Source organism: Rhinopithecus roxellana, chromosome 19 (assembly GCF_007565055.1).
Source record: "Rhinopithecus roxellana isolate Shanxi Qingling chromosome 19, ASM756505v1, whole genome shotgun sequence".
NCBI classification, from domain to species: domain Eukaryota; kingdom Metazoa; phylum Chordata; class Mammalia; order Primates; family Cercopithecidae; genus Rhinopithecus; species Rhinopithecus roxellana.
In genome coordinates, this window is record NC_044567.1 from 45,374,579 (window position 1) to 45,398,899 (window position 24,321).

At 46.8% G+C, this 24,321-nt stretch overlaps 3 protein-coding genes across 8 annotated transcripts in view; 2 read left to right on the forward strand and 1 right to left on the reverse strand.

Moving 5' to 3' along the window:
* The first annotated feature begins 300 nt into the window (after positions 1 to 300).
* Positions 301 to 7,697, forward strand: C1QBP (complement C1q binding protein). Its single transcript, XM_030923328.1, is given in 7 exon segments — positions 301 to 634; positions 1,194 to 1,344; positions 4,604 to 4,697; positions 6,557 to 6,652; positions 6,910 to 7,032; positions 7,164 to 7,190; positions 7,192 to 7,697. Coding segments are annotated over 7 exon segments (846 nt in total). The 5' UTR covers positions 301 to 402; the 3' UTR covers positions 7,315 to 7,697.
* Positions 7,448 to 22,439, reverse strand: RPAIN (RPA interacting protein). 6 transcript variants are annotated; one of them, XM_010355848.2, is made up of 7 exons: positions 21,792 to 22,439; positions 20,605 to 20,775; positions 18,950 to 19,010; positions 15,382 to 15,493; positions 15,169 to 15,232; positions 12,143 to 12,283; positions 7,448 to 7,782 (listed from the first exon to the last, which is right to left on the reverse strand). In XM_010355848.2, exons 1-7 carry the CDS (start codon positions 21,870 to 21,872, stop codon positions 7,753 to 7,755), a joined length of 660 nt encoding a protein of 219 aa, XP_010354150.1. In that variant the 5' UTR covers positions 21,873 to 22,439; the 3' UTR covers positions 7,448 to 7,752. The 6 variants fall into 6 exon arrangements, 3 of the variants coding, with proteins under 3 accessions (XP_010354150.1, XP_010354151.1, XP_010354154.1); XM_010355849.2 differs by lacking the exon at positions 12,143 to 12,283 and having other exon boundaries at positions 7,449 to 7,782; XR_747093.2 differs by lacking the exon at positions 15,382 to 15,493 and having other exon boundaries at positions 7,450 to 7,782.
* Positions 22,201 to 24,321, forward strand: part of NUP88 (nucleoporin 88) — a 36,189-nt gene continuing 34,068 nt past the window's right edge. Inside the window, exon 1 of the mRNA XM_010355847.2 lies at positions 22,201 to 22,726. Within this exon, the coding sequence (XP_010354149.1) occupies positions 22,430 to 22,726 (297 nt within the window). The 5' untranslated portion in view covers positions 22,201 to 22,429. The remainder of the gene's footprint in view (positions 22,727 to 24,321) is intronic.

Genomic DNA, 24,321 nt, shown 5'->3' on the forward strand with positions numbered 1-24,321 from the left:
TAAATACATAATATAACACCACAGCCTCCTAGAGGAAAGTGACCGTGTAAGGGGCTGGTGAGAGCTGGGGAAAGACAAGAGTGCATTCCACGCAGCCCAAAAGCCTGGCGTGCTTTGAGAACAGTAAGTGGAAGCGGCCACTAGAAAGAATTAAACAGCTTCGCACAGCGGACTCAGGCCAGCGCAGCAAAAAGGCTCCGGAAACCGGATTCGAGGCTTCCCGGGCTGCACCGGAGGTCTCCAGCAGAGGGCGCTATTCCGCCTGCTGGCCTTAGGTACTCAGAGCGCCGGCGCGGGAAGCGCTTCCGGGCAAGGGCGGGGCTTCCGGCGGCGCGCTAGGTCGCGGGGTACTTGGGCCTGGGTTGTCCTTTGCATCTGCACGTGTTCGCAGTGGTTTCCGCGATGCTACCTCTGCTGCGCTGCGTGCCCCGTGTGCTGGGCTCCGCCGTCCCCAGCCTCCGCGCTGCCGCGCCCGCCTCGCCTTTCCGGCAGCTCCTGCAGCCGGCGCCCCGGCTGCGCGCCCGGCCCTTCGGGCTACTCAGCGTGCGTGCAGGTTCCGAGCGGCGGCCGGGCCTCCTTCGGCCTCGAGGACCCTGCGCCTGTGGCTGTGGCTGCGGCTTGCTGCACACTGAAGGTGAGGTTCGCGCACGCGGGCCAGGGGTGTGGTTTGCGATCCATGGAGGGAAAAAGACCAGGAGTGGGGCCTGCAACCCATCTCCGAGGTCTGGGACATTTTTCCATTGATTGGCAACCAGCGGGTTAAACCCACGTGTGATCATATTCCCCCCACCTCCCCTATCCACCAGTTTCATTTTCTGTTGGTAGGGGGGGTGAATAAAATTAAATACTAGAGGGTACCTTTATCCTTAGTCTTACTCTCTCGAAAGTGGACCTTTGGGAAAGCCCAAGGTCGTGTTTGAAAGTCGCATACGATATAACTATCGTTTGGAAAGTGGAAGAGGATGATTGGAAATTCTTCTGCTTTATAGTGGAAGGTGGTAATGCGTTCATTGTTGGAAATCACTTTTCCAGAATCAGGCTCAGCTTCCCTTATGGTATTTTTACAGATAAGGAGACTGAGACTTCTAGAGTAACCGTAATAGCAGAGAGTCCAGGCTGCGATAACCAGGGTAATAGTTTTATGTTTTAGACTAACTGGCTTTTCTTTTTATGTATATGGATTTCTTTTCTAGGAGACAAAGCTTTTGTTGATTTCCTGAGTGATGAAATTAAGGAGGAAAGAAAAATCCAGAAGCATAAAACCCTCCCTAAGATGTCTGGAGGTTGGGAGCTGGAACTGAATGGGACCGAAGCGAAATTAGTGCGGAAAGTTGCCGGGGAAAAGTAAGTACTGGTCTGGGGATCCCAGGGCACCCACTCCCTTAATCTTGCAAGACCCGTCCTGGGTCATCCCTAGAAGAGCCTTGAGTTCAGGTGTGGATAAATGGTTTTCAAGAGAGTGAGGGACTCATTTGGACAGCTTCATAAGGTCCAGGCAGTCCATTCACTGAACACAAATTTGCTGTGGGCTGGTTACTAAGGAGACAAAAATGTAGCGCAAAAAAAGTACTGACAGAATCAGTTTGATCTCTGATTTACAGCCCTGATACAGTAGCACACTGCTCCCTAATGTTTAGCATGGGTGAAAATGCAAGGTATGTAACTTACATGTAACAGGATGGGTTTCCACCGTAGTAAGGGCTGCCGTCAGAGGTGGGGAGTTTGTGACCTAAGTCAGCTGCCCTACCTGCTCCTAAACTGTTACAAGTGTTTACACTTTTCTGCATTATAGTCATCCGTAATCTCATTACACAGATAAACATTTGGCATCTTCCAGATTTTTAAATTGAGGCTGGGCGCGGTGGCTCACGCCCATCATCCCAACACTTTGGGAGGCAGAGACGCCAGATCATGAGGTGAGGAGATCGAGAACATCCTGGCTAACACTGAAACCCTGTCTCTACTAAAAATTTTAACAGGGTGTGGTGGCAAGCGCCTGTAGTCCCAGCTACTCAGGAGGCTGAGGCAGGAGAATCACTTGAACCCCCGGGTTGCAGTGAGCCGAGATGGCGCCACTGTACTCCAGCCTGAGGGACAGAGCAAGACTCCATCTCAAAAAAATAATAAATAAATAAATAAATTGAATTTTCTTTATAATTGACCTTATGATGTATATATAATTCTTTTTTAAAATCACAGCTTTAATGTGATTTAATTTATATGGCATAAAATTTACCCATTTATTGAAGTTTATTAAATTAAGTGATTCTTAGTCCTCATAGAATTATGCATCGGTTACCACTACCTAATTCTAGAACATTGTTGTCAATCCCCAAACAATACCTATTAGCAGTCACTCATTATTCCTCCCTCTAGCCACCCCAGGTAATCACTAAGCTACTTTATGGATTGCCTCTTTTGGACGTTTCATATAAATGGAGTCATACAATTTGTAGCTTCCTCCCCACCCCACGGAGTCTTGCTATCACCCAGGATGGAGTGCAGTGGCATGATCTTGGCTCACTGCAGCCTCTGCCTCCCAGATTTGGACAATTCTCCTGCCTCAGCCTCCTGAGTAGCTGAGATTACAGGCACGCGTCCAGTTAATTTTTGTATTTTTAGTAGAGACAGGGTTTCGCCATGTTGGCCAGGCTGGTCTCAAACTCCTGAGCTCGTGATCCGCCCTCCTCGGTCTCCCAGAGTGCTGTGATTACAGGTGTGAGCCACCCTGCCCAGCCTGTTTACATTTTTAATTGTTGGGTTGTAAGAGTTCTTTAGTTTTGACAGGGCACGGTGGCTCACACCTGTAATCCCAGCACTTTGGGAGGCCGAGGCAGGCAGATCACGAGGTCAGGAGATCAGAACCATCCTGGGTAATGCAGTGAAACCCCATCTCTACTAAAAATACAAAAAATCGGCCAGGTGTAGTGGCGGGCGCCTGTAGTCCCAGCTACTCAGGAGGCTGAGGCAGGAGAATGGTGTGAAGCCCAGAGGCAGAGGTTGCAGTGAGCCGAGATAACGTCACTGCACTCCAGCCTGGGCGACAGAGCAAGACTCTGTCTCAAAAAAAAAAAAAAAGAATTATTTAGTTTTTCTGGGTATAATGAGCTTATCAAATTAATGATTTGCAAGTATTGTTCCTCATCTTGTGGGTTTTCTTTTCACTTTCTTTGTAATGTCCTCTGACACAAAAGTTTTTGATTTTGAGGAAGTTCAGTTGACCTATTTTTTTGGTTGCTTGTGCTTTTTTAATTTATTTTTTACTTTGCTTCTAATTCACCAAGTGCAACTTGTGCTTTTTTAGTGTCACATCTAAGAAACCACTGCCTTGCCCAAGGTTGTAAAGATTTATGCCTTAATTTTTTCAGAGTTTTCTAGTTTTAGCTCTTAGTTGAGGTCTGTGATTCATTTTGAGTATGATGTGAAGTAGGGTCTCAATTCTCTTGGCTATTGTGTAGTGTGGTTTTCCCTACACAGGTCAATTGTGTCTTCTGTAATCTCACCTAAAAACCATTTGCACAAGGTTTTCATAGCTATTTGGGGGCCATTAAAAATAATGCTCTGACGAACATCATTCCATTTCTGTGCCCAGGAGCTCAGCTTGGTCAGCACAGTTGGAATTAGACCGATTGTGTCAACCTCAGACTGCTTCTGTTGCTATGGAAAGGTGACTTCCTGGCAAAGCAGCTAGTTAGCACAAGTCGAGGGGGTGGCACTTCATGTTCATGTACTCTTGTATGGAACAGTGCCTGCCAGAGTTGCATAGTCCAGCAGTTCTGGTTCTAAACTTTATCTCCCAGGAATTTTGACTCAAACTTTGGAACATGATTTGTCAGGTGTGGCTTCTTGCACCTTAAAATGGTCGCTAGTTGGTGTCTCTGGCCTGCTTTGTGATGATAAAACTTCCCACAAGTACTCTGAAGGATGACTCTCTACTACAGCCTTTTTTTCTTTGTGAGGCATCCCCTTCCCGGGGCCAGGGCTGCTCTCGGTGTTTAACAGATGCAACCCTCCATTGCTCCTTCTTCCTTTCCTTGCAGGGCAAATTTTCTTATGGGGAAAGGCTCCTAAAGGGGCTTCTGTTCCATCTCACTAGCCTCTCAGGTCCTTACTTTTACCAAGGATTCCCTGGAAAGACCGGGGTGGGCAGTGTCAGCTGCTTGTGGCCATGAGATGCCCAGTCAACACATGGCAGCCCTGGGGTACTGGCCCTGTTGGGAGTAACCATGCATGACTTGTTTGGCTGAGAGAAACTGAGGCCAGCTTTGGCTTCCAGCAGCTGGTGCATGGTAGGCACACTTCAGACCTGCTGAATCACTGAGGACTGGATGTAGGCACGTAGCTTGTTTGAAGTTCTGCATATAATTCAGCCAGCTAGGATAGAGACATTGTTTCAATGTAACTGTAGAAATTTTTAGTAGATTACAAAATTTAGAAATTACAAAATTTTTAGTAGAGATGGGGTTTCACCATGTTGGCCAGGATGGTCTCGATCTCTTGACCTTGTGATCTGCCCGTAACTGTAGCAGGCCTCCATGTTTGTGTGTTAACCTACTCAGTTAAAATGATGCCTTGTCTGTTACGTTTTCTCTTGCCCTTCTAGAATCACTGTCACTTTCAACATTAACAACAGCATCCCACCAACATTTGATGGTGAGGAGGAACCCTCGCACGGGCAGAAGGTTGAAGAACAGGAGGTAAGCTTAACACTATGATCAGCTTTTACCTCAGTTCTGACAGGCTGTCCCTGGGACTTAGAGAAGGAGCGTTTTTCTTTGCTCGTTCAAAAAAAAAAATATTTTTTTTTCCTGTAAGGCCAGGCGCATGGCTCACGCCTAAATCCCAGCACTTTGGGAGGGCAAGGTAGAAAGATCCCTTGAGGCCAGGAGGACCAGCCTGAGTAACATGGCAAGACCCTGCCTCTACGAAAGTTTAAAAAAAAAAATTAGCTGGGCATGATGGCACGACTGTGGTTCCAGCTATGCAGGAGCCTGAGGCAGGAGGAATCAGTGGTTTCTGGCCAGCTTTAACAGGACTGTGGCCCTCTTCCTTTTTCCAGGGGCAAAATACGTTGCTGTCTGCCAGCTCAGGCTTAGTAGTTTGGCAGTGTTCTCTTAATGGAAAGGAAATGTTCTCAACCTTTCCCATGATAGGGAGTTTTGTTGTTGTTTTTGAGAGAAGGTCTCACTCCATTGCCCAGGCTGGAGTGCAGTGGCGCGATCTGTGCCCACTGCAGCTTCCACCTCCCACGTTCAAGCGATTCCCCTACCTCAGCCTCCTGAGTAGCTGGGATTACAGACGTGTGCCACCACACCTGGTTAATTTTTGTATTTTTAGTAGAGACAGGGTTTCACCGTGGTTGCCAGGCTGGCCTCAAACTCCTGACCTCAAGTGATCCAGCCACCTTGGCCTCCCAAATTGCCAGGATTACAGGCGTGAGCCACCACGCCCGGCCTATGGGGAGATTTTTTATATTGGAGGTTATCATTTGGTGTGTTTGCATGTGAGGAATGTTCCTAACGTATCAGTCACAAGCTGGTAATACACAACAGCCATTTAACCAAGATAAGAATGCCAGGGGCAGGCTAGATGTGGTGGTTCATGCCTGTAATCCCAGCACTTTGGGAGTCCGAGACGGGCAGATCACAAGGTCAAGAGATCGAGACCATCCTGGCCAACATGGTGAAACCCCATCTCTACTAAAAATACAAAACTTAGTTGGGCGTGGTGGCAGGCACCTGTAGTCCCAGCTACTCAGGAGGCTGAAGCAGGAGAATTGCTTGAACCCGGGAGGCAGAGGTTACAATGAGCCGAGATCACACCACTGCACTCCAGCCTGGCAACAGAACAACAGTCTGTTTCAAAAAAAAAAGAATGCCAGGGGCATAAGAGACTTTAACTGGATCATGGCTACTCTTCAGACATTTTAGGAAGTGCTGTGCCCAGCCTGGTAACCAGCCAGTATGAGGGCCACAGAGTCCCTAGACCTTCTGCCCAAAAGCCATCAATACAGTGTTGAGTCATGACCTGGTGTGGATGGCACAGCTCTCTGGTGTGCTTCATTCCCAGCCACCCCAACTAGCATCTCCCTGACATTGGACCCAGTCTGCTCCCAGAGCTTCATATCAGAGGAAAAGCTGCTGCTGTTATTCAGCCATAAGGATGGCCAGGTTCCCCAGCCTTTGACCCTGGTCCCTTATGAAGACTCCTGGAACAGTCAAGCTGGAATCTTGAAACTTTAGGAAAGCTTTGCAGTGTATGGGTGGAGGAAAAGGCTTGGAATGTTAAGGAACTGATACAAACTTAGTTAATTGGCACATAGCTGAGGAGGCTGGTATCCAGATTCCTTAATTGAAAACCCAGTGTGTTACTTAAACAAGCAGGGTGCCAACAGAAGTGAGATCAAGCTCTTCATTTGGGAATAGTATGGCATAAGACTATTAAAATGGCTACGTAACATCCTAATGGTGGCTATCGGAGACTCTGAACAGAGATCCTTGATCCAGGCTTTCATCTCCTTCCAGCAGTGGCATGCACTGACTTCTTGTTTCCCCAGCCTGAACTGACATCAACTCCCAATTTCGTGGTTGAAGTTCTAAAGAATGATGGCAAGAAGGCCCTTGTGTTGGACTGTCATTATCCAGAGGATGAGGTATGCAGGATGGAGTGCTAGCCCCTTGGCGCCCCTGGGGATCACAGTGTGTCCCTTGGGAACTTCCTGTCCCTTTTAGCATAAATTTAAAGACTTTCTAGCTTAGACCAGCCCAGCAAGGGGGGAGAGGAGGGGAGTGAGGGAAGAGGGTTATTAAAACCTGATCAGTTTCATGCTGTCAGTGGCCCCCTTTCTTCGCGTGAGTCTGGTTTATCCTGGAGAACCCTTCAGTTTCCCCAAATATTGTTTCTTCTCAGGTTGGACAAGAAGACGAGGCTGAGAATGACATCTTCTCTATCAGGGAAGTTAGCTTTCAGTCCAGTGGCGAGTCTGAATGGAAGGATACTAATTATACACTCAACACAGATTCCTTGGACTGGGTGAGTGCTTGATAAGATGGGGGAACCTTTTGGGCCTTGGAAGGAAGGGTGCTAGTTCAAGGGGAGAAAGAAACATTTTAATGTTCATTACAGATTTTTTTTTTTTAACTAGTAAATGTTGTTCTTTGCAGGCCTTATATGACCACCTAATGGATTTCCTTAGCGGACCGAGGGGTGGACAACACTTTTGCAGATGAGTTGGTGGAGCTCAGCACAGCCCTGGAGCACCAGGAATACATTAGTTTTCTTGAAGACCTCAAGAGTTTTGTCAGGAGGCAGTAGAGCAGACAGACGCTGAAAGCCATAGTTTCATGGCAAGCTCTGGCCAGTGAACAAGTCCTACTCTGAAGCTAGACGTATGCTTTGAAATGATTATCATCCTAATATCATGGGGAAAAACACCAAATTTAAATTATATGTTTTGCGCGCTCATTTATTACCATTTTTCCTGTACAAATCTATTATTTCTAGATTTTTGTATAACATGATAGACATAAAATTGGTTTATCTCCTCCAAAGCAGTGTATCTATTATGTTCCTCCCGCTTCAGCCTGCGTCACAAAAGACCAAGAACGGAGATGTCGGGAAAGTGTTTTTTCCTGCAGTATCGGTTAAAAGTTTAAATACAAAATAAGTTATAAATAAAAGGCTTGTATGTACAAGGCTCCTCAGGGAGTGAGTTGTTTTCAACCCGTAGAATGATGTGAGTCCACGCTGGCTCTAGAGGATCACAGCCCAAGTATCACAGGCCTAGGTTTAAACAGGAGAAGAATTAGCTTAAATTGTATTCTAGTCATGAAAGACATCTGATACATAGTTAAAAGTTGTAATCAATGAGAATTCTACACATTAGATGAGGTCTCCTGAGTCCAGTTTGAATTAGTTCAGTTGTGTAATTTGTCATGAAGGCCACCGATGACCGCCCCTCTTTGGCTTTGCTGGACCTCTGTCCTGCAGCCTTCAAACAACTGTCCTGGAAACCGTCAGCATCAACAGTCTTCAAGCTAAGATCAAATCCTGTAGATGAACTAATCAAACATCCTCACCCTCAGGAAACTACTGACCACAAAGATTGTATTCAAACTCTTGGTAGCTTGGAGCTTTTAGAGCCCAGCAGGAAGATGAGACTCCAAGTCTACACAAGATTGAAGCAGGTACATATCACGGGAGGTACCAACCATGCGTGATCAGTACGGGCAGAAAACGTCTTCCCGTTGATCTGTAATATGATCAGTAGGCACCTGAGTGTAAAACTGGCTCCCGACTCCTTGGTGGCTCAGCCCCTCCACTATGCTAAGGAATCATCTGTCCTTAACCAATTTATGCCGGAGGTTGCAAATTTTTTTGTGTGAAAAATCAGACCTTGGCGATGACCTTGAGCAGTAGGGGATCAATAACGCCCTCAGGCTTAGCATTCCAATAACAAAACAGTAGGCATAAATAGGTGACCCTTGTTTCTTACCACTTTCACAGGTAATATATTTGGCTTTCTCTAAAAGACACTGTAACCCTGCTAATAGGTGGTTTAGCATATTCTATTCCATGACCACCACCTGAGCACCGTCACATCCAAAATACTCCTAAGTCTTGTAATATAGTGCCATCTTCTGTAACCCATCCATATTTTCCAACACATCCTCAGCCATCTGTGCTGAGCTTCCCTACATCCTGACTTCACTGGATTCTAACACAATGGTCCTTGAGTCCCCCTTAAATGAAAACCAAAGGTCTAGTGAACTACAGCATTCCAAATGTCTACCTTTCCAAATGTTGAACTCGGAACCTACAGAATACAATTTTGTCTTTCCCCCTCCTGTTTCTTGTTTTTTGATTTTTTGAGGCTCAATCTCATTGTCACCCAGGCTGGAGCGCAATAGGCGCCATCTCAGCTCACTGCAACCTCTGCCTCCTGAGCTCAAGCCATCCTCCCACTTCAGCCTCCCAAGTAGCTGGGAGTACAGGTGCGAGCCACCAGGCCCAGCTAATTTTTGTATTTTTAGTAGAGACCAGGTTTCACCATGTTGTCCAGGCTGGTCTTGAATTCCTGGCCTCAAGTGATCTACCCACCTCAGCCTTCCTAAGTGCTGGGATTACAGGTGTGAACCACAGCGCCTGGCTGTGTTTCTCGTATTTGCTGTGAACCCCGCCTCCCCTCACCCCTCACTTACCCAACAATGGTCTCCCTGCCCGCCCCAGAGCCAGCACTGACAACTATGATCTCCAAGACTGCTACACAGCACTCACCTTCCAAACCTCACCTCCCACTGAGCTTCACTGCTGCTCTGAGCCACAGGACACTGACGGTTAGGTGAGTGGATAACTGGGGTCCATAATTATATGCTGAGCTGAAGCTGTACACTTGGCAATTAGGCAATCTTCCGCTTACCCTTTAATTGCCCTTCTCATCCACCCGCCAGCATTTGGTCTTTCACACTTAAGGGGACTTTCCTACTCGAGGAGCTGTACACTCCAGCTCTGCTACCATTTTAATCTGTGTAGATGACTCAATGTTCACCTTACTAAGAAGCCAAAGCCAGCTGACCTGTGCCCTCTTCAACTCTCCTCCCTCCACCTTAACTCATCTGTACAAACATATTAAGCATGTATTTATTACTATATGCCAAGCGCTGGGAGCAAAAATAAATATGGGCCATGCCCTCAAGGACAGACATGAGCAGGTAACTGCAACACTGTTACAGATGACACGGCATGAGGTATGGTGGAAGCCCAAGGAGAGACTGGCCAATTCCCCTCTGCCAGCCCTCATTAGGTTTGTTGCAAATGGTAACACAGACTCCAAAGGAACAGACTTCTCAGGCTGGCCAATTCTTTTTTTGTTTGGTTTTTATTTTTTGAGATGGAGTTTCGCTCTTGTTGCCCAGGCTGGAGAGCAGTGGCATAATCTCCGCTCACTGCAACCTCTGCTTCCTGGGTTCAGGCGATTCTCCTGCCTCAGCCTCCCGAGTAGCTGGGATTACAGGCGTGCGCCACCACACCTAATTTTTTTGTATTTTTAGTAGAGACAGGGTTTCATCATATTGGCCAGGCTGGTCTTGAACTCCTGACCTCAGATGGTCTGCCCGCCTCAGCCTCCCAAAGTGTGGGGATTACAGGCGTGAGTCACCGCACTCGGCCACCAATTCTGTTTTTGACACAGAGTCTCACTCCGTGTCCCAAGCTGGAGTGTAGCAGCGCAATCTCAGCTCACTGCAACCTCCACATCCTGGATTCAAGCAATTCTCCTGCCCCAGCCTCCCGAGTAGCTAGGATTACAGGCACCCACCGCCATGCCCAGCTAAGTTTTGTATTTTTAGTACAGATGGGGCTTCACCATGTTGGCCAGGCTGGTCTTGAACTCCTGACCTCAGGTGATCTGCCCACCTCAGCCTCCCAAAGTGCTAGGATTACAGGCATGAGCCACTGTGCCTGGCTGAGACTGGCCAATTCCTTGTGAGGAATCAGGTGAATGAAGTATGTGGCATATTGTAGTGCTCAATAAATATCTGTGCAAATGATGCTTAAATGTAGTGGGAGGAGTCAAAGGCATTCAGACAGAACAGCATGAACAACAGCACAGAGGCCTGAAGGCACTGCATATTTGAGCATCTGCAACCAGTGCTAGAGAGCTGGAACAGAAGGGAACATATGCCTGTAGTCAACAGGAAGTAGTGAGGTGTTTTATTTAAACTTTCACCTGCTGTATCTCTTTCCACACAAGCTGATGGAAAATGGCTTCCTTCCACCAAGGCCGGAGCCTGGAGCAGGAAACAGCAGGGGCACTGGAAGCACAAAGACCTGGGGTCTAACACCAGCTCTATCGCTTATTAGTAGTAAAATTTTGGCCAGATGACATCACTTCTCTGAATCTGTTTCCTATTCCTAACAGGAACTATCCTCTCTCCCTCATGAACCTAATGCTCCAGCGAAGTAGAACAAGATGCTCTTTGTATACACTCCAGTTTTCTGCTTCTCTGCCTTGTTCCTCTATGTGGGGATCTCCCACTTAAGCTCTACCCCCACAACTCGCCAGATCTCCAAGTCTGTCCAGATCGGTTCCACGCTTCAAGGCCAAATTAAATGCCTCCTCCAGGAAGGTGTCACCATAAAGGAGATCACCCTCCTCTGAACTCCCATAAGCCCTCCCACTACAGCTCTCCAGGGTACTGCCTGTTTATTCTGTTCTCTTACTATCAACCCAAGGCTTGAGCTCCATGAGAGATGTGTATTTCTCAATTTTAATGAGTCCTCAATTCATTGTTTTTTTAATGAATGAGTAGAATTAAATACCTATGGAAGAAACTTGATAAAGGTGAAATGGCTGTTACTAGGCAATGTTGCTTATAATAAAAATGACCCCTGTAGGTTACTTGCATTTGCAATGAGAGGGCCATGAAGGAACTCTAAACACCCAGCAGAAGGCCATGGCTATGAACTACCTGAAGTACAGTGTGCTCCTAATCCCAAGGCTCCCCCTGCCTGGGATCTAAAAGCAATAATAATATATATCATATTGGTTTTATGTGTGTTTGTATGATATATATATATATACACACACATGTACACATATATATACATAGATAGATAAATGGATTATGAGAGATACTGGTTCCTATAGCACGCTTCTAAGACAGGTGGTTCCCATACCCACTTGTGTTCCCAGCCCTCACACCTCAGTTGTCACTCAGGCTAGCGACTAGCCCTTGGACCTGTGAAAATTCCACCGACAGACAAACTTAAGGCTGCCCTGCTATGCTTTCTGCCCTGTTTCCTTCTGCAAAAGTGATGCCAGCATGGCCTATTTGGGTCTTATGACGATGAAATGACCAGCTGAATCCAAAACCACCGTGCTGATCTATCAGGAGAAGGTATGGAGCCACACGTCCTAACTCCCAGACCAATCCTCTTGCCATGATCCTATGCTGCCTCTTCCTTTCTGACTGGCCTTTGAGTCGACATGACTTGTTACCTTCACTTTTCTATGGAGTAAATTCCTCAGATAATACACTGCATTAAACATTTACCTGTTTCTAGGTCATTATTTCTATCGAGGCAGGAATAAAACCAAGCACAGGCCCCTCTTACCACAGACTGCGTCCCAGGAGAGGCTTACCAGACAGCTCATGAGAAGACTGCACTTTTCTTCTGTTCCTCCAGTGACTGAAAATTCAGGTGTGTGGGGACAATGTGCACTGTGCTCATTTATACTACCCTCTAAACAGGCACGAAGCTTCTGCTCTGTCAACTCAGAAGTCTAAAAAATAAAAAAGTTCAACCTCCTCTCAGTGACTTGATAGCCAACAGATGGAAAATCCTCATTCCTCATGCCAACCAATATAACTGTGGCTCACTGTGACGGCTTGATTCCTTGGAGCCTTACGGACACTCTTGGGCCCATGACTGTACCAAGATCTCTTTTTTTTTTTTTTTTTTTGAGATGGAGTCTCGCTCTGTCGCCTGGGCTGGAGTGCAGTGGCCGGATCTCGGCTCACTGCAAGCGCCACCTCCCAGGTTACGTCATTCTCCTGCCTCAGCCTCCCGAGTAGCTGGGACTACAGGCGCCTGCCACCATGCCCGGCTAGTTTTTTGTATTTGTTTTTTTAGTAGAGACGGGGTTTCACCGTGTTAGCCAGGATGGTCTCGATCTCCTGACCTCATGATCCACCCATCTCGGCCTCCCAAAGTGCTGGGATTACAGGCTTGAGCCACCGTGCCCGGCCGACTGTACCAAGATCTCTTAACCAATCTCCATTTAACTGCCTCTCCAGTTTAACCAATGCCCTCTACTCCTGCTGTAAAACACACTGATGGCCACTCACAGCAGAAAGAACACTAAGAGGTTGTAGGCTACTTTCCAGCCTTCCTCTGCCTCTGCCCCCACCAGCTGAGTGCATCCTTACCAACAACTAGCAGTATATGCTCCCAGGTCTGCTTGAGTTACTTGAACTTGATACTGTAACTCAGTAACGCTAATTACTTATTATGTAAAGCAATAATACGAGGGAATAACCATGAAGTTTTATTTTTATAATAAGTGGAAAGTTTAGGAAACAAAAAGATGAGCTGCTTAAAAAAAATAAAAATAAAAAACGGAAGAAAGAAAAAGAGCCATAGAATTAGGTAAAAGATGGGGGAGAAAAATTCCAAAGTTGCATACTCAGCTTCTTGATCCACTTTACAAAATTAAAATCGTAAACTCTGGACTATGTATTATAAGAGTTGTTTATGTGGGGAAAAGAGAGATCAGCCTGTTACTGTGTCTATATAGAAGGAAGTAGACATAAGAGACTCCATTTAGTTCTGTATTTAAGATGCTGTTAATCTGTGACCCTACCCCCAACCTTGTCCTTGCAAGAGACATGTGCTGTGGTGACTTAAGGTTAAAAGGATTTTGGGCGGTGCAGAATGTGCTTTGTTAAACAAGTGCCTAAAGGCTGCTTATGGTTAAAGGTCATCACCATTCTCTTAAATCTCAAGAAAGAGAAAAAGAAAAACATTTGTCTCCTGCCCCTCCCTGGGCAATGGAACATCTCCGGTAAAACCCTTTGTGTGCTTTGTTTACTGAGTAAGGAGAAAACCGCCTTTAGGAATAAGGTGGGGCTTGCTGGAGCAATACTGCTAAAAGGTTTATGGAGATGTTCGCATATGCATCTCAAGGCACAGCATTTTCCTTTAAACTTATTCATGTTACAAGGATTTTTTTGTTCATATGTCTTACTGCTGATTTCCTCCCTACAATGATCCTATTGTCCAGCCACTCCCTTATCTTTTTGATGGTAAAGATAATTATCAATAAATACTAAGGGAACTCAGAGGCCGGTGCCGGTGTGGGTCCTGTGTAAGCTGAGCACCAGTCCCCTGGGCCCCGCTTTTCTTTACTTTGTCTCTGTGTCTTATTCCTTTTCTCAAGTCTCTCATTCCACCTAACGAGAAGCACCCACAGGTGTGGAGGGGCAGGCCACCCCTTCAGTTTATGTAAAAAAGGTGACTTGGCCAGGCACAGTGGCTCATGTCTGTAATCCCAACACTTTGGGAGGCCGAGGCGGGCGGATCACCTGAGGTCAGGAGTTCGAGACCAGCGTGACCAACATGGTGAAACCCCGTCTCTACTAAAAATACAAAAATCAGCCAGGCGTCGTGGTGCGTGCCTGTAATCCTAGCTACTCAGGAGGCTGAGACAAGAGATTCGCTTGAACTCGGGAGGCGGAGGTGGCAGTGAGCAGAGATCTCACCACTGCACTCCAGCCTGGGTGACAGAGTGAGACTCTGTCTCAAATAAAATAAAAAATAAAACAGGTGACTCAGCTCTCCAATCAGCAGGGCCCCACTTAAAGGCTGGCAAATAAATTTATGTTTTTGAAACTTACCATAAAACATTTTATTTTTATAATTTGCCTCTTTAACCAATTGCTCAATTAACGGGCAAACTTGCAGTCCCCATCATGCCAGATAAAAGGGCTCTTTCTGTATTTTAAGATTACTGAAGGCCGGGTGCAGTGACTGATGCCTGTAATCCCAGCACTTTGGGAGGCTGAGACAGGTGGATCACAAGGTCAGGAGTTCGAGACCAGCCTGGCCAAGATGGTGAAACCCCATCTCTACTAAAAATTAAAAAAAAAAAAATTAGCCAGGCGTGGTGGCAGGCACCTGTAATCCCAGCTACTTGAGAGGCTGAGGCAGGAGAATGACTTGAATCCACAAGGCAGAGGTTGCAGTGAGCCAAAATCATGCCACTGTACTCCAGCCCGGGTGACAGAGTAAGACTGTCTCCAAAAAAAAAAAAAAAAAAAAAAAAAAAGATTACTAAAGCTTACATTCTGAATTAGGTATGTCTTCATTTATAGAAAATTTTTATGAAACGTCAGATACAGGCGTTTCCAATCCCAAGCTGAGGTCTCCATAAAAACCTTAAGCAGTGGTAGCTCTCCAGGGCCCTAAAAACCCTGATATGTACTGTTTGCCAATTTTCATGCCATAGATATTCTCACCATGGCTGATTTGAAGCTACCAATGTGACACCACTGAACATAAAACTGGGAAGAAATATGCACAATGGGCTCCAAGACAGTGCTTGAAGATCTTCAAGAAAGTAGATCCGTGTGGGAAAAAGTATCATGAAATCTTGTGTGGAACACTCACGTGAGATGGGATGGACAGGCCACACTGACACACCACCACACCGCTTGTGATTCTCAGGTTGTACCTAGAAGCAGAATTAGGATCCCAGAGCATCATGGCCACCAGAACTGGATCTCCAAACCTTTTCAGGCAACAAATCTCAGGAGAGATTCCATTCACCTTGGAGTGGGGAATGGGAACAAATAATGCTGAAAAGGTTTTCAAAACTCTTACTTTGTACATACGGGACAGACGAGTGGGTTTGCCTCCCACTCAGCCAGCATGATGCTGAGACACTTTTCATCAAACTGCAAGCTCTTCTCATACTCGCGGATGATGGACTGCTCTGCAAGGCAAAGGCAGATGGAGTGCTTCACCGTGCTTCAGCTTGCCCTCTATTTAATTCTAAGCTTCACTGCCAAAGGCTTCCTTCACACAAGGAAAAGATTTGGGCAAAACCACAACAGCCATCACTGGTTTTTACTGCTCTCTCAGGCTGGCTTCATCTTGCTGGATCCCTCTCCCTCCTCTCTGTCCCCCTTTTGTGAGCACAAGAGGTAAAGTAGGGTAAGGGCCAAAGAGACAATTTTCACACACATCTCCAGAGGCCATACGAGCACAGACAGGGTTTGACAGGGTCCCACAGGCAACTAAGGAAAGCTGACCAAGAGAACTGATTGCTGGCCAGACAAGGTGGCTCACGCCTGTAATCCCAGCGCTTTGGGAGGCTGAGGCAGGCTTGAGGTCAGGAGTTCGAAACCAGCCTGGCCAACATGGTGAAACCCCAGCTCTACTAAAAAATACAAAAAATTCGCCCAGCATGTGGTGCGCACCTGTAATCCCAGCTACTCGGGAGGCTGAGGCAGGAGAATCACTTGAACCCGGGAGGCGGAGGTTGCAGTGAGCCGAGATTGCGCCACTGCACTCCAGCCTGAGCGACAGAGCGAGACTCTGTGTCAAAAAAAAAAAAAGAGAGAACTGATTTCTGATGCCAGGACGACCTGCTGAGTCAAAAGAGATCTGCTTTCCAAGTATGTCCACATACTTGGAATCTGTGTTGCTCAGAATCTGTGTGCTCATTCATTCAGCAAACATACAACAGTACCTAGTATGTGCTAGTCACAGGGGCACAAAGATGAAAAAGACTGTCCTGCCCTTATTGAGCTCATAGTCTAGACATTAGGGAAGGGGTCAGAACACTACAGTCATGCTTATTTGTTTATGTGGTGTCTATAACTGCTTTTCCACTAGAACCGCGGAGTTGAGGAGTTATGCCAAAGACCACATGGTCTGTAAAGTCTAAAGTATTTGCTATCTGGTTCTTCACAAAAAGTCTGCCAACTTCTGCTTTAGAATGTTCCTATGGCTGAGTACAGCACAACACAGTAAATCTTTGTCACTTCAGATTTATTAAATGTGCCCCAAAATAAACATTTGGTGAGGCTTATGTTTCACCACTAAGATAGGTTTTGTAGGTGGGGGGAAGGGAAAATCAATTAAAAAAGATGATAAGGAATTTACAGTCTAACTGGAGTCAACAGCAACAATCATTAACAACTAACACTTGCATGGCACTTATGTGTCAAATGCTATTTTAAGTCCCTTACATATATTAACTTCTTCACCATTATCCTTATTTCTAAGGTGAAGAAACTGAGGCACAGGGAAATTAAGTGCTTTGGTCGGTGCCACACAAATTAAAGTGGTAAAGCCAAGTGAATCTTAGAGGTATGACTCAAGGGTTTGTGCTCTTGCCTCATCATAACAATAGCTGTTGATTACTGAAAGCTCTCTATATGCCAGGCAATGCACTAAGTCTTCTACACGTTATTTAAGCCTTACAACAAATGTATAAGGTATTATCTCCATTTTACAGGTCATAAAAATGAAGCCTTGGCCGGGCGCGGTGGCTCAAGCCTGTAATCCCAGCACTTTGGGAGGCCGAGACGGGCGGATCACGAGGTCAGGAGATCGAGACCATCCTGGCTAACACGGTGAAACCCCGTCTCTACTAAAAAATACAAAAAAAACTAGCCAGGCGAGGTGGTGGGCGCCTGTAGTCCCAGCTACTCCGGAGGCTGAGGCAGGAGAATAACGTGAACCCGGGAGGCAGAGCTTGCAGTGAGCTGAGATCCGGCCACTGCACTCCAGCCTGGGCGACAGAGCGAGACTCCATCTCAAAAAAAAAAAAAAAGAAGCCTAAGGCTGGGGGCCATGCCTCATGTCTATAATCCCAACACTTTGGGAGGCTAAAGTAGGAAGATGGTTTGAGTCCAGGTGTTTGAGACCAGCCTAGGCAACACAGTGAGACCCTGTCTCTACAAAAAATAAAAAAAAAATTAGGATAGGCATGTTGGCTCACGCCTGTAATCTCAAAACATTGGCAGGCTGAGGTGGGGGGATCACATGAGACCAGGGAGGAGTTCAAGACCAGCTTGGGCAACATAGTGAGACCTTGTCTCTACAAAAAATAAAAAAAATTAGCTGGGCATGGTGGTGCACACCTGTGGTCCCAGCTACTCGGGAAGCTGAGATGGGAGGATTGGTTGAGCTTAGGAAGATGAAACCACAGTGAGCCATGATCACACCACTGCACTCCAGTCTGGGCAACAGAGCAAGAACGTGTCTCAAAAAAATAAATACATAAATAATTTTTTGTCTTGTTTTAATCATCTTTAGCTAAAAAAAAAAAAAAAAAAAAAAAGTTAATAAAAAAAATTAGCCAGGGGTGGTAGCACACGTCTATGATCCCAGCTACTCAGAAGGCTGAGGTGGGAAGATCGCTTGAGCCCAGGAGGTCAAGGCTGCAGTGGGCTGTGATCACACCACTGCATTCTAGCTCGGGCAGCGACCGTGTCTCAAAACACAAAAAAAAAGAAAAAGAAAAGAAAAAACACAAGGCCTAATCAAATCAGGGCTACATGGAAAAAATGACTTAACTATATAAAGTACAAAATTATGCTCTCTACACAGTGCTATGGACACCTCCCTCAAGCAGTGGATGCTCACAGGCCCTGGGGAGTTAAGAGAAAATGTGGCACTTGAAATGAATAGGGCAAGGGATCAGACCACGCACTGTCACTGTATCCTGTAAAGTGGCAGGTTTACTTTTTATTTATTTATTTTTTAAGAGACAGGATCTCACTCTGTCAGCCAGGCTGGAGTGAGGTGGTACGATTATAGCTCACTATAACCTTAAACTCTTGGGTTCAAGTGATCCTCCTGCCTAAGCCTTCTGGATGAGGGAGGCTACAAGTATGTGCTACCACACTCAGCTAACTTTTTTATTTTTTACTTTTGTAGAGGGTCTTGTTATGTTGCCCATGACGGTCTTCAACTGGCCTCAAGCAATACTCCTGCCTAAGCCTCTCAAAGTGCTGGGATTACAGGCATAAGCCACCACCCTCAGTGAACTATTAACCCATTAATAGAGAGGCAGGATGGTAGAAGAAACATGAGAACTGGATTCACACAACTGATTTTGCTTCCCATCTCCTCCACTTACTAGCTGTATGACCTGCATGAGAACACCACCTTCTGTTCTAATGCTACTATCTTACAGGGCAGTCACGTGGAGAAAACAGCATCATTAAATGAGTTCTTAGCACAAAGCCTAGCACCCTGGAGACCCTTATTATTGGGAAGCTAGACAGCCAAGATGTCAGAGTGCAAAAGGAGCCTTTTGGACACTTGATCGATAGAGGTAGACAAAGGGGACTTATGAACTAATTCTGATTGGAGGAAAGGTCACAGCATTTGAGAAGCTAAATACAGGTAAGGAAGGACTACTCCTAGGGGTTACCTTGGTCAATCAGCTCCTGTTGAATTTCCTCCAGTACAACCATGTCTATCAGCTCCTCCAACTGGAAGAGAAAGGGGAGGCATCAGAAGTTTGAAGTATTAATCACCAACCAAGCCCCACGATGATTCATTCTTGGAGGCTGGCTTGAAGAACCCAGATTTGTCGGACAGAATCAGTCCAGTCCTCCTGCACAATATGCTGACAGTGGGGTAAGGCTGTCATGCTGACACATCATCAACAAATGACCCAACTACCCAGTGACAAAATAATGGTACCCACTTTTGAAGAGACGATATGGGGTAGGAGTTAGGTACATTTTCTTCTAAGGCTATGTAATCACAGGAAAAGTTCCTAGTCTCTGCAAATCTCAGTTTTGGCCTCTGTAAAGTGGAAATAAAATCTATCTAAGAGGGTTACTGTGAGTACTAATTGTGGTAATATATGGCAAACATTGGTGTATTGTAGGACACATAGAAGCCACTGAATAATGCATTATTATTACACAGTGTGTTGATGGTTTCAAACAGTTGCCCGCATTTTCTTACATAATCCTTACAATGCTGAAAACATGATCTTCTCATTTTATAAATGTGAAAACTAAACCTCAGAGAGGCAGACTGAAGAGTCAATAGCCAAACCAGGATTCAAATTCTGGAACTCCTGACTTCGAATCCAGTGCTTTTCCTGATACACTATAAATGGTATCTTTTCCACACATGGCTCCCAACGCTGGCTGAGATTAGAATCTGAAAGTTTCTGGAGAACGTTTTAGAAAGCGATTCCTGAGGTGGGCAGATCACTTGAGGTCAGGTGTTCAAGACCAGCCTGGCCAACATGGTGAAACCCCATCCCTGCTAAAAACAGAAAAAAAAATAGCCAGGCATGGTGGCACACATCTGTAATCCCAGCTACTTGGGAGGCTGAGGCAGGAGAATCGTTTGAACCCAGGAGGTGGAGGCTGCAGTGAGCCGAGATCTTGCCACTGCACTCCAGCCTGGGCGACAGAGCAAGACAAAAAAAAAGAGAGAAAGAAAGAGATTCTTAGCCTATGCCTACTAAATCATAATTTCCAAGGGTGGAGGCAAGAAATGAAATTTCTTTCTTTTTAGTTTCATAAATTATGATGTTGCAATGATGAGCAGATCTACAGTCTGGTATTTCAGAACAATTCATCTAGACAAGTCTAACATTAAGGGTAGAAAAGCCTGGGTTAAGGCTGTTGAATTCTAGGCCGGGTGCAGTGGCTCACGCCTGTAATCCCACCACTTTTGGAGGTGGAGGCAGGTGGATCATGAGGTCAGGAGATCGAGACCATCCTGGCTAACATGGTGAAACTCCGTGTCTACTGAAAATACAAAAAACTAGCCGGGCATGGTGGCGGGCGCCTGTAGTCCCAGCTACTCGGGAGGCTGAGGCAGGAGAATGGTGTGAACCCGGGAGGCGGAGCTTGCAGTGTGCCGAGATGGCGCCATTGCACTCCAGCCTGGGTGCCAGAGCGAGACTCCGTCTCACCAAAAAAAAAAAAAAAAAAAAAGCTGTTGAATTCTAAATGGGGGTAGGGGAATGGTGGGTTTAGGGGACTCGAGTAAACAAGTAAAAGAGGACAGTAGCCGTTCTGGGTGGAGTCCTCCTGAAAACACATAGCCCAGCCTGACCTGAGCCAAGTCTTCTGGACAATTCTCCATTGACTGCAAAGCATTCCACTCTTCTTCCATCACCTCTTGCACTAGAAAGGTGTTCTGAGCATTCCCTGGCCCACTGCTTCCAGCCTGGCGGTACCTGTTTAGGAGCCTGTCCCGGCTGTTTCTCATTCTCTCCAGGCATCTCTGGGAAAAAAGAGCAACATGGGGAGGAAAAAAAAAAAAGCATTTCTACTTTTAAAAAACACTCTTACAGTAGTTGGGAAAACATTAAAGGAAGTTTACAGACACAAAATTTCAATGATAATACTAACTAGTGTTACTTTTGCATATTCCTCTGTAGAGATACGTAAAACTACAATGCTTTGTACATGTATTTACATATAACCATATTTTTTATTCTAGCTTGCCAGTTTCCTTAATGGTTGTGTGCATAATCTCTCAGCATCCAATGTCCTATTACACAACATTTATATTCCTTCCAAATTCTTGCTACTCTAGATATGGCTGGGTAACAGCCTTCCTGCACAGCAACGTTTCTGAACTCAGGGAGGTTCTGTCCGCCAAGGAACATTTGGCAATGCTTGGAGACATTTTTGGTTGTCACAATTCTAGTTATAGGACTATTAGCATCTAGTGGGTAGAGGCCCGAGATGTGGCTTAAACAGCCCTCCACAACATGTAAATATCTCCCTCAAAATGTCCATTGTCAAGGCTGAGAAACTGCTATATCTGCTATCTTTCTTGCGTCGGGTTCCTTTCTTGGACATTACTTACTAGCAACCACACTGTGTCCAGAAGAGGCCAGAACTGAGGTGGAGCGCTCTTCTAAGCCTCGGTTTACTACTCTCTAGAATAGAAATCATCTCTATCTCACAAGACGAACGTAGGCAAAGTGTCTCTCTCGGCGGCCACCTCCGCAGCAACAGTAGATAGTGTTACTGCAGAGGTGCAAAGGGTGATGTCATGACCACACTTTAAATCAAAACAAAACCGAATCCAAAAACAAGGCTTTCTAGGACTGGGCCGACCCGGGCTAATCCCACACTCTACAGTCAGGAGGCCTGGGTTTGAGGTCCGCTTCCACAGACCAGGCACGCACTGGCACCTGCTCCACCCAGCAGGGCTAAGGCGAAGGCAGGGAAGACGGCGGTCGCCGGGACGGACTGAGATAGTGACCACGGCGCAAACCCCACACCCACCTGCCGGAAAGTCTCTTTCCAAGGCGGCGAGCCCACCAATTTGTACAAGGAGCGGCGGGGGGACCTCGATGACTCCGCCATCTCCTCTCCGCGGGAGACAAGGCCGCAAGCCCCGCCCCCTGACGGCGCGCACAGACCCCTGGGAGTTGTAGTTTCCGCGTGCAGACCGCTCTTGGATCGCAGGGTATTCTGGGAAGTGTTGTATTACCGCCCGGCCCCATGTGGAAACAGATTTAGGCATCCAGGCGAAATGTGTGAGGCCAGCCCAACCTGCACTGAGGGAAGTAAATCTTGAGGGAAAGTTCTGGATGCCTGAGTTTACCCAGATGGAGGTGTCCAATAGGCAATTAGATACACAAGTCTGTCTCTCCCCAGGTGCTAGACTTCCACTAGCATCACCATTCTGCTGACTTCTCGTCCCGCCCCCTTGGGCTTCAGAAATAATGGTGATTGGGTGTCCCTTGGCGACGCCCCTGCCCGGTGGGCTGGCCTCGCCCTCGCCCCTCCCCTGGCACGAGCCTCTCGAGCTTCCGGGCTGCCTGCTTGGTGATTGGCCGAAGCAGTGAGTGGACGGCCGCGGATTGGCTGCGCTCAGCGGCGGGCTGAGCAACTGGAGTGAGAAGAGCAGTTGGGCCAAGATGGCGGCCGCTGAAGGGCCAGTGGGCGACGGCGAGCTGTGGCAGACCTGGCTTCCTAACCACGTCGTGTTCTTGCGGCTCCGGGAGAGACTGAAAAACCAGAGTCCAGCCGAAGCTGAGAAACCAGCTTCTTCGTCGTTGCCTTCGTCGCCGCCGCTGCAGTTGCTGACGAGGAACGTGGTCTTTGGCCTCGGCGGAGAGCTCTTCCTGTGGGACGCAGAAGACTGCTCCTTCTTAGTCGTTCGCCTTCGGGGCCCCGGCGGCGGCGATGAAGAGCCCGCCCTGTCCCGGTACCAGGTACTGCCAGGCCGATCTGGAAGTGACCCTCACGGGGATCTGAACTAGTTTTTTGTTCCTTTCCCCTCTTGGCTGTGTTTTCATCTTGTGACAGGCGTTCCCGCGGATTGACTCCGACGCTGCCCTACGCGGTCGCGGGGACTCAGGCTCTCTCCATGCTTACGGCCTGGAGGTCTGGGAGGAAGGAAAGGACCATGGAATAATCAATAAAAATACTAGTGATGGATGAGTGCTCTGGAGAAAAACAAAGCGGGCTAAAGGGGTTGAGAACGAGTGGGCGGAGTTGCTATTTTTAGTTTGGTCGGGAGAAACCTATTTCCTGACGTGACGCTTCTAATAGGCGTAGATCGTAAGTTTCTCTTGTGTTGTGCACAGCGTGTCAGGTAGCAGGTTTCAAAGCACCACGTTTCATGCTTGACGTGGAGGAGAAAGTCTGTTAATTCTCCCCCCCACCCCCAACGCCCGCTTTAGAAAATAAAGCCATACCCCAAACTGGGATTTTTGTTTTTGATTAGCCAACAGCATGTGAAAATGGGCGTGATCCAGAAAGTATTACACACTTGCTGCGATCAAATATTGGTTTATGGAAATGTTTGTTTGTAATACACAGATTCTCTTAAAGATTAAAAAGTAAAGCGCTTGGTACTCATTCTAAGGTATGACATCTGTTGTGGACCCGGTCCAACTCTTGTTACCGAGAAGTGATTTAATTTTAATAAGACGCTAGCAATGCTTCTGCAGTTTTGAAAATAGGGCAAGAGTCTACAGTCTGCTTACTTATACAGTTTCAGTTAAAAATTATCAAGGCCGGCCGCGGTCGCTCACGACAGTAATCCCAACACTTTGGGAGGCCTGGGCGGATGGATCACCTGAAGTCAGGAAGTCGAGACCAGCCTGGCCAACATGGTGAAACCTCGTCTCTTCTAAAAATACAAAAATTAGCCAGGCGTGGTGGTGCGCACCTGTAATCCATCTACTCGGGTGCCTGAGGCAGGAGAATCTCTTGAACCTGGGAGGCGGAGGCTGCAGCGAGCTGAGATCTAGCCACTGCCTGGGCAACAGAGCAAGACTGTGTCTCAAAAAATAATAATAATTACGAAATGTTCAGCACACAGTATTTTGATAACATACTACTATGTAGCATTTGACACAATTATAATTTAATTATAATTACTTTGTGGGTTTTTTTATTTTGTTTTTTTTTTTTTTTGAGACGGAGTTCTCTCTAGTTTCCCAGGCTGGAGTGCAATGACGCCATTTCGGCTCACCGCAGCCTCTGCCTTCCGGTTTCAATCGATTCTCCTGCCTTAGCTTCTGGAGTAGCTGGGATTACAGGCATCCGCCACCAAGCCCGACTAATTTTCGTATTTTTAGTAGAGGCGGGGGTTTCACCATGTTGGCCAGGCTGGTCTCGAACCCCTGACCTCGTGATCCACTTGCTTCGGCCTCCCAAAGTGTTGGGATTGCAGGCAGTCAGCCACTGCGCCGGCCCTTTTTTTTTTTTCTTTTTGAGACAGGATCTCCCTCTGTTGCCCAGGCTGGAGTGCAGTGGTGCAATCTCAGCTAACTGCAGCCTCCACCTCCTGGATTCAAGC